This window comes from Puccinia triticina, chromosome 8A, assembly GCF_026914185.1.
Source record: "Puccinia triticina chromosome 8A, complete sequence".
NCBI lineage: Eukaryota > Fungi > Basidiomycota > Pucciniomycetes > Pucciniales > Pucciniaceae > Puccinia > Puccinia triticina.
The window spans coordinates 2,785,981-2,796,175 of NC_070565.1; the positions used below are offsets into that span (position 1 = coordinate 2,785,981).

General features: G+C 44.5%; 1 protein-coding gene across 1 annotated transcript; it reads right to left on the bottom strand.

Moving 5' to 3' along the window:
• Positions 1 to 4,745: 4,745 nt before the first annotated feature.
• PtA15_8A255 (uncharacterized protein) lies at positions 4,746 to 8,611 on the bottom strand (the record flags this gene model as incomplete). Its single annotated transcript, XM_053171665.1, has 5 exons — positions 4,746 to 5,629; positions 5,694 to 7,409; positions 7,527 to 7,592; positions 7,672 to 8,337; positions 8,518 to 8,611. 5 exons carry the CDS (start codon positions 8,609 to 8,611, stop codon positions 4,746 to 4,748), a joined length of 3,426 nt encoding a protein of 1,141 aa, XP_053022906.1.
• Positions 8,612 to 10,195: the final 1,584 nt, after the last annotated feature.

The following is a 10,195-nucleotide window of genomic DNA, read 5'->3' on the forward strand; positions in this document are numbered from 1 at the left end:
ACTTCAATTTCGAATGAGATATTGTTTCCTGGGGCAAAGACCGATGCCCATGACTATGTTTGATGCGCTTTCTTGAGCTTACATACACCACGGGCGCATTATTTTCAAAGTTTGTCGTCAAACTGCCCCACAAAAAAGTTGGATGTCAGCTCGCCGCAGATCCGGCAATAGACCGTGCCATGTAGGCAAGACAGCTAATCACCATCCTCCGACAGCTCAGGAACAGCCCTCCTGAAGAAGACGGCCAAGCCCCGTCTGACACAAGCTGCCGTAAAAGAGGCGGCGGATTCACAACATTGCGGCGTTGTCGCGAGATAGTGCCACCCAACAACCTCTATGCTTCCATTGGCGAGACTACGGCCAAACCACGACTATGCTCCTCGCCACGGGAATCACAGGGTCCAGGCAGCACTACCCACATACCATTAGCACGACCTGCTCAAATGAAGAGCACCTGAAGGTTTTTTTCATGTGTCTTAGCACACCCAAAAAGAAATTAGAGCTCTATACATGCCGCTAAACTCTCAGACGTGAACCGTCCCATCGTCCTTTGGATTAATATGCTTTCTGCAAACAGCTCATTGACAGCCGGAGCAGCGTTTTTGTACCTCTTGGGATATCTTGGGTCCTGGAACCACCCGCCACATATAAGATGTTGAATGGCTTTGGATTCCACGCTTGCAATATTTGTTGCATCATCTGAACCACGATGCTGTCAGGATACATAGTTGTCCTGACCCATCCACAATCTTTGAATTTCCTAAAGAGGGGAGTGATCATCACAAAGCCAACACATAAGGCCCTGTTTGGCAGCGTGATTATTACGCAATAAATAATCTTGCCATGTCCCCCTACATTGTGTAAGACACTACTTTTCTGCCTGATCTTTTTGAAGTAAACTGCCAAGCCTTATGAGGGTTTACTTTCAAAAGATTATCCTAAAAAGACATGTTTTACCATATGTAATGTAGCATGTTTCCTATTATTACGCTGCGTAATATGATGCTGCCAAACAGGGCCTAAGCTATATTACCAGGTGGAGGGGTTAAGGGGCAAGTGCCCTCCATCCAGCACATTCCAAGTTGAGCACCTCACTCAAAATATTACAACAGCTTTGTCTGAACAGATCTTTTACCTCCATTTCATGATCTCAATTGCACTGTTCTGCATCCTCTTGATTCCATTACCCCGTTTTCAGATTTTTGATTTTCCATCAGCAACAGCAAACAAGATTCCAACAACCATCCAGTCAGACCATGTTGACCAATCCCCACCCCAGAAGCCTTGACCAATCTTGCCAGTTGCCCAGTGGGCCTTAGTTGGCAAGCAACTACAGGATTTTTGCACAAGGGACATGTGGGATATGCAATTGGGCACTGTGAGTGAGGCTCACTACACCATGTACACTTACTTTACCTCTGATGCTGAAGATTTTACCTCTGATGCTGAAGATTTTTTTATGAGAATGGATATTACACAATGTGTTATGGCCCAAAAGGCATTTTTTTAATGGGCTGAGTCAATGGATGACACAAATGTGCAACTGTTAAGTGTTCCAAGAATTATTTTGATAAAATACGCAATGGAAGGGGTTAAATTTGAATTTGAGTTAGATGCCCTTTTGATAGACATATATTTAGGGGCTTAACTAATTGACTCCCAAGAATTACATTCCAACTCTCAAAACACATTTTTTGGGAGTCAGAATGAACTTAATGCAGACCCTCCAAGGAGGTTGTGCTCAGCATGACCTCCGCAGGAGGGACTTGCCTGCAAGCAGTGAATGCTGTTTTTTGCCAAATTACCAAAAATTTTAGTAATCTGCCAGTCCCCCCCTCTCCTTTTTTTGACCACATGAAAGATCTCCATGTTACAAAGAGGGCCACATTTTCAAAAAATATATTATCCAATTTCTTCAACCTGTGATCAGAGCAGTAAATCATCCAGCTCCCTTCTTAGGGGTAGAGTTGAGTAAATCTATAAAGTGCCCTTGGATAGCCTCAAATCATTTTTCTACCTTCAAGGTTAGACAGCTGGTGACATATCCTGTTCAGTTTTCTTAGCTAATCTTGCTTTGTATGTTGACCTCATTCAACTATCAGTGAGCTTCTGAGTTTATGGTCTCTCAGGTTTCCAATGCATTCCTCAATCATTTTTGTCTGTAAAGCACCCAGAAAAGTAAGAATCTAGGGCTGAAGGAATGAAGCCATGCTTATTACCTATCATTTGATCCAACACACCATGCAGGAAACCTTTGAGGTGGAATTTTAAAAACTGATGCAAAAATAACACCTGGCATCAAGGCAGATTTTCTGTTCCTACCACCCCAGCTTTCACCACTTATTTGTAAGTCCCTCCTGCGGCGGGCCCTTGGGGCCCCCTCAGAGGGACTTAGATAAGTTTGGAGTTGGAATGTAATTCTGCCACCTAGAATGGGATTCAAAAATGTAAATTTACCAAAAATTACAAAAAGAATAAAATACCTTCTCACTGGGGGGCCAAAAGCGCACCAAAATTTTACATTGGGCAGAAATCCCTCTCAAGACATGGTGAACTGCAAGGCGTCAGTACACCCCAGTAATGGGCTCTGCACTGTGGGTATAATCTGGCAGATTCACTACAAAGGAAATCCACCAAAACATTAGCCACAGTGCTCCAAAGGGTTCCAAAATTTTGACTTCAAGGATAATCAAATTCCCCCAAAAAATTACTCAAAGTTGGAGGTTGGGAAAATAATTGAAAAAAATCACACCCTACTGAAAAAAATCCTAACTGAGCCTGCCCAGACAAAAAAATCAGACTGATTAAAAAACTTTGGGACACATTTTGGGGTGATTTGTTGGACAAGCCTGGATGAGGCCCACATGGGCCCACCCCAAGACCATTGGGCCCATTGAAAAATTAGTATTGGTTTGTAATTCCAATTATTGCTGAAGTTTCTAGACTTTTTAGGTGTGTAAACAAAAAGTTATACAGTTGGAATTCATTTTCCTACTAATTCCTCCACGCACCCCTTAAATCTCATGTGCTGATGTCACAATATTACTAAAACTTTCAGGTATTTGATTATATGCATAATTCCCTGTTCTCACAAATTTTTATCTATGTGGTACATGTGAAAAAGAAGTTATGAAAATTTCTGGATAATCAAAATAGGGGCTTAAAAGCCCCTGCCACCTCAAAAATTTTGGTTCATGGGTTATTGCCTATCAGCTAAAAATCTATCTAAATAGTAATTTACTTGTTGCTGTAAAATTTTGGGACCCTTTGGAGCACCGTGGCTAATGTTTTAGTGTATTTACTTTGTAGTGAAACCGCCAGATTATACCCACAGTGTAGAACCCATTACTGGGGTTTTCTGACGCCGTGCAGTTCACCATGTTCTCTTGAGAGGGGTTTCTGCCCGCTTTAAACGTTTGGTGCGCTTTGGGCGCCCCAGTGAGAAGTTATAATCTTTTTATTTTTGTAATTTTTGGTAAAATTATATTTTAGACTACAATTCTATGTGGAAGAATTACATTCCAACTCCCAAAAAATGTTTTTTGAGAGTTGGAATACAATTCTTGGGAGTCAATTAGTTAAGCCCCTACATTTAATACTTGATTTGACTGAAACCCACTCCAAACCAAAACCAACTTGCTAAAAATAAAATAATCCAGACACACAGTTGAAGAAAAGAAAAGTACAACAATTCATCAGCCTCTCTCTCAAATCACATTGATTTATTTTTTAAGATTTTCTTGATATTCATTCTTTTTATCTACAAGTTTCAACTGTTCATTTGGCCTATTTTTCATGTGATCTGGTTTTGTGTATTTTTTGATAGATAGAAGACCAGCCAAGATACTAATACACAGAAGCCAAATAAATTCATATTGACCTTCCCCTCCTCTAATTTTTCTGCTGTCAGTGAAGTAGCAAATCAAAAGAACAAGTGAGTGCAGAGTGGGAACTTGATGAAAAGTGGTGGCTGAGTGAGAGAACAAGCCAAAACTTAGTGAAGAAGGAAAAATATGAAAAAGGCAAATTTGGGCCAATGAAGTAAAAAGATATGGTGTTGGTTGATCATTGATTGTATGAAAAGACACAATGCAATTTCACCAGGGCAGTACGTCAGAACCGCCTTGTGTTGTTTGCCATTCAGTGGAATGACTGTTTGGTAGATTTCTTGCTGTTTTATTGGACTTCATCTCCCATTTGTATGCTTGTTGATTCACATAGAAAAACATTCTTCAAAAGGTAAACAAAAAACCCCCAAAAAATAAAGTGTACTTCCCATTTTGATATATATAGATACAAACATCTGGTTATATTTATGTAGGTTTGTATATCTATATCATACTATAAACCAACCTTTGGATATGCGTATGAAAACAAAATATTGTTTGGGGCTTAACCAATAAATTTGAATATCTCTTTGTGTGAATCTTTTTCCAAACTTAGGGATTTTCTTTCTGTTTGCTTTTTGGTTGCGGCTCTTGAACTACAAAGTACTTGCGATTGAGTGTTGTAGATTTGAATATTGACAAGAATGGGCTGGTTATATGTTTATCTCTTTCTTTGAAAACAAAATAAAATGAATGGGATTTTTTGTGAAAAGTTTGTTTGCTTGGCGCAACCAATTATTTCAAGCAAGTAGATCGAAAGAGAAGGTGCGAAAAAATGCCAAGTATTTCGGAAGTTATGAAGAAGGAAACCCAATGAGAGAGGGGGGGATTAATGCCCCTCAGCTTGGCCGAGTGAGGTTAGGATTCGGGCGCCATTCCAGCCGTCGCAGTGGGCGTCAAATGGCTGAGAGAGACTGAGAGGCTGGTAGCGAGAGGCGCCAAGGAAGGAGACGACTGGGTTGAGGGAGACTTCTTGGGCTTGGAGTCACCAATCGGGCCGAAGAGGCCGGCGCAGGCTGCCTTGGTGAACTCGGCCGGGAGGGCGTGACCTGGGGAGGAGGTGGACGCCAGCTCAGAGGGTGAGCCGGTGAGCTTCTGGGCACCCGGCGACTTGCTGGTCAAGGTGTTCTCGGAGCTCAGAGACCCGTTGGATCCATCTTGCCCATTGAGACTCGAGCTGCTTGCCTCTCTGGTCTTGCCCGCGTTTCTGGGAGGTCCCGCAGCAGCAGCTTTCATGCCAACGACGACTGACCATGAGCTGCGATGGAGCGACTTACGTAGCTTAGCTTGCTCGGCCGGCTCGGCTTTCGTCTTGAGGCCCGAGGGTTTCATGGCGATGGGAGAGGAAGAAGTGATTGTGGAATAGCTATAACCACGAGCTCGTTGCTGGCCAACCGATAATGTCGGACAGGGGCGAGTGACAGAGGAGGGCCTGAAAGCAGAGAAGGTAAACACTTTTGCGGAAGGGTTCAGCGCCGGCCTGGCGGATGGCCTCTGTGAACCGGGCCTCGACGGCCAGGCAGGCTCGGGGACAACGTCAAAAATGGAGTTCAGCCCACTGTCTTCTGGTGGAGTATTACCGCCCAAGCTTTGGGTGCTTTGATGTTTCTTGAAACCCGAAGGGCTTTCCTTCGGGATTGTTTCGGTCGGCATAATTCTTTCATCTTTCTCGCGCCCGGTGAGACCAACGGTAGGGGAGTTGGATGTCTTGAGCCGCCTTGAACTCATCTTCAGACTCAGTGCTGCATCAACCATGTTATCAGATACTTTGACAAATTGAGCGGAGAGACTTGCAAATGGACATACCCTGGCAAAAATCGGCTTCCATTTCGCTCGGATCATGCGGAGATCCACCAAATGTGTAATCCTCAATTGCTTCGCCTGAGGTTTCTTGAAGCTCGTTTAATCTTTGGTGGCTCAAGTAGGCAGGGGTTCCAACGGGGGCGTAGGGTGAAGCAGGGGATGATTCGACTGAGCCATATCCTGGCATTTGAGATAGGGAGCTCGAACTACTAGTTCGAGAGAAAGTATCATATCTTTTTTTGCCAGCTAGCAATCCGCTACAAATCAAGGGAGTTGTAGGGGCCAAAGTGTCGGGAAAGCAAAATGATGATGCATGTACAACAGGTGACGTATTGGCACGAACCCGAGTGGGTGAATCTTGACCAATGGCGCCAAAGGGTAATGAAGCTTGACTTGAGAGCGGTCGAGTCCATTCAGAAATAAGAGCAATGGCGGGAGGTGGAATCTCGTGACGGTAGTTAAAGAGCTCATCTGTCAGTCGAGACGCAGGAAGTGGAGGAAGAGAAAGAGAAGTATCTAGCGCTTGAAGTATTGGATGACGATCCTTCAGGGCACTCAACTCCAGGTTAGGTAGGCTGATGAATGTTTCACGGATGTTACTCTGTTGAATGGTTTCTGACAAAGGGTCTGGCGCCCATGCACCATCAAGATGACGGCTGCTATGTGCGAAGTCAGGAAACAACATCGGACCCATCGAATTCTCAGAAGGAGGAAACGTGAAAGAGTCTTGGGATTTTGGCCAAATTGAACTGGAAGTATTAATAGCGGAAATATTTGAAGTTTTGAGCGGAAGGTTTTCAACTTGATTCAGGAGAGTTGGCAATGATGTGGAACACTGGGAAGAGCGCGGACAGTCGGCCACGGAACTTTGACCCGCTGAGTCTTGAGTGGTAAGGTGCCGGTGGGGGGCGGTTGTTTGTTCAGATTTGTTTTCCGGGTTGTCCCGCTTGTTTGATTCGCGTTTGTGGTTCAGTTCGGTCTGACGGGTTGCGAGTTTTTCTTTCAGTTCTTTCTTCTTTGCCGTTTTCATCTCATTGGTTTTGGAGAGCTGATCAATTTCAAATTTGGTATGTTTGATTGCAGTCTTCAGCCGTTCTCCTTCCTTCTTGATCTGTTGAGTATCCTTTGTAAACTTGGACCGAATCGAAGTAACTTTAGTCTGGATGGCTACGATATCCTCCTGAACCTTGGAAGATTGCTTAGCAAGTTTATCATGTGTTGCTTTGCATTGCTTGAGCTTTTCATCTAGATTCCGTTGTTTAAACTCCTTCAGATCCTTGATCTCGCTCAAATGCTTGAGGCTTGACTGGTAATGGACCTTGTTCAGGTCTTCCTGGCTACATTTATAATCCAATTCTTTAAGCTGATTTTTGAGATCGTGAGATGGAGGCTTGAGGTCCTTTTCAGCTTGCTGGTGAAAGCCCTCTGGTGATGGTATGGACGAATCGCACTGAGATGTTTCGCGAAGCAGGTGATTATTGGATGTTGAGTTGGTCTCTGAGCTTTCAAGAAAATTGGTACATGCAGGACTGATGCTCCGAGCGGAATGTTCAGGGATAAGACTAGTGTTGAGCGTCAGTGATACTAGTATCTCATTGGTTGCCGTGATGTGGTTTGGAGATCTGGCATTTAGTTTAATGTCTCCCGGGGATGATTCGACATGTGGGCCTGATGTTGCGGGCACTTGGTGAGAAGTACAAGGAGACGTGGGGGCTGAAACTGGCGGTGGAAGCAACATTGGCCAGGCGTGGAGAATGGATAACAGGTCAATAAATTGAGTTGTTAATGAGATACAACCGAAAACAACAACCAAACTCATCATGCAAATATCCTCACCTAGAGTGGTATAGCAATCGTGCTCAGATCCTGAGGAGGTTGAGAAAGAATCCTCTGAAGGTGAACCTGATGATTGAAAAGGACTTGTAGTCAGTCCCACTTGGCAATGAAGACGGCTGAGAATGGCACCAAATGTGGGACTCACATTCAGGGAAATGGTTTGATTGTGCAGAGGTTTGGGACAAAGAAGTCAATTTTGGAATCCGGTGAGGGTTTTTCTTCCTTCCGGTGAGGAGGGGAGAAAGATCTTGCGGGGACGAAATAAGCTCATCCGTCAGAGGGGGCGGGAAGAGAGCGACGCCCGGGATGCTGAGGGCCCGTTGATTCCAAAAAGACTTCAAAGATTGAATATTTGAGACAATCAAGAAAGAATCTAGAGCAATAGATATTTGACGTTGAAGGGGGAACCAGGTATTGAAACATCCCAGGAACCATTCTAGTTGTGGATAGCCTTCTCCAGCAGACCTGTTGGAGGAAATATTATAGACCGAGTGTTGAGAGTGATCGATCGAGATGAGTGTGTAGAGCAGGAAGTTGTGCCGGTTGTAATGTGACGTTTGAATAGAAAATGACAATTTGGAGGCAGAGGCCAACACCATTCGGCTGGCTGGACCTTTTGGATTCCGCTGGCCAGTGTTCTGTTTTGGGTTGCATTGCTGATTGTTGCTCTTCGTTCCGAGAGGGCAAGTTGGATTCTGTTGGTTGAAGCTGTTGTCAATTGGCTGGCAGCGGAGAGATTTGTGTTGTTTGGGGATTGGGAGCTGATCCAGGAAGCGCTTGAAGGAATTTTCTGAAGGGTTGGTATAATACGCTAGAAGGAGGGGACCATAAAAGGCAGTTGGATTAGTTTTAAATCTTAACATAATCTGGAAATGTGTGAGGGATCTACGTAAAAGTGCCCTTTTGTCGAATATCTTGGAATTAAGGTATTGTGATACATTGGGTCGCTCAATCACATTCTGAAGGGACACATAAGAACTTTTGAACTCACCAAGGCCGAAGATAGCAACGCAGATGAACCAGCTGAAGCATAGTGAATCCGATGAAGGGATGAAAGACATTGTGCCGCTTAATCGATCCATCATCCCTGAAGGTGTTCCTGCGGTACGAGAGGATGGCTAATCGGAGTGATTTGAAATACGTGCTGCACCCTGCTCAAATAAAATTTGTTTGTTGATTTACTTTTTATTTAAACAAGTATCCTGTTTGATTTTGGATGGCAGTCGGATGGCAGGGATAATTAGGACGGGTAAATCAGTGCTTTGGAATACGGCAAGTGAGGTGTTGGTGGGATGCGGCGGGTAGATTAAATAAGGCTCGCCGAACTCACTTGCGACCGGTATGAGTCTACAATCCGGCCAATTGGAGCCGTTGGTGCAGTGGATCGAGGTCCTCAACGTGGACAGGAGAGAGGCGAATTGAGTTCAAGAACCGAGAATTCTTGGTCCTGACCTGACTGCTCTCTTTAGCGGGAAGGGTGATGAGAACATGGCAAGACTTGTGAAAAATATTTGAATACCTACATTTCTAGGCAGTTTTTGACGGATGGTGATTCAATTCCAAGGATTGAAGATCTGTTTGGGTGCTCCAACAAAGTGTGAGGGCAGAAAGGGCTGAAGGTCGAATGAGATCTACAAAAATAAACATTCAGTGGCAACAAGATGATGGCGTCAATGTCATGATTGTACATATATCTCAAGGTCGTAAAATTCAACACTAGATGGATTTAAACTGTTGTTGTGAGACGCCCCTGCCAGGCAACGCAACTCTGGGAAAGAAAAAGGGTTGAGGGATATTAGACCCCTTTTGGAAACAAAAATAAAGATATGGAACAAGGGCGATGTTCCGTCCGAGGTTTGGGCGAGCTTTTTGGCTTTCTAGCTGATTTATCATTTGGGTTCAGGCGCATGAGACGATGGGCAAGCCATGTTTCAATTTTCTCATATTTTCTTGCACGGCCTCTTGCTAGGGACCTCTGCAGTGTGATATACATGAACATCACTAGTCCATACTTGCCTACAAGGGGTTTAGTTGGAAAACTTTCATGCAGCGACGTCCTTGAGAACTCACAGGGAAGCCACGAATATTGGGGCTGGCTTCCTTTCTGGTGAGGTTTCAGATTTGCTCATAAGCGGTGGCAAGCCACTTGGCAAGACCAGCGAGGTCAGCTTTCCATTCGCTGAAAAATTGGATTTACCCAGGCTTTTGGTTGGAAGTGCTCTTACGTGGGATTGATAGCGTCTGCCGACATGCTGGGCGTCTGATCACGTGGCTATGACCATGCAGGGTAGGGTAGGGCAGCAAGAGGACTTGGGGAGCATTCTATACCGATGGCAAGAAGAAAAGATGAAAACTGGTTTGAATCTGTATTACTGACCACTGATCCCGCTTGGAGCTGAGCAAGTGAAGATTTTAAAAATGGTTGAAGACGCTATAGAGCCGAGAGGTGCCAGGGGGCGAATGAGAGTAGCGAGTAGGGCAACTAGAACAGGTCCAACGCGGAAGCGTGGAGTATGTACAAGTAAAAATAATGACAAAAGCGATCCGTCTGATGCTGATGGTGGCTGTTGTAGTCGGGTTGAGCTTTGCGATTGTGTGCTTATGCTGGAAGAGATTTGGACCCAGTTTGTGCTTGTTGTGAGTTCGACGAAGGCGTTAAGTTTCAGCTA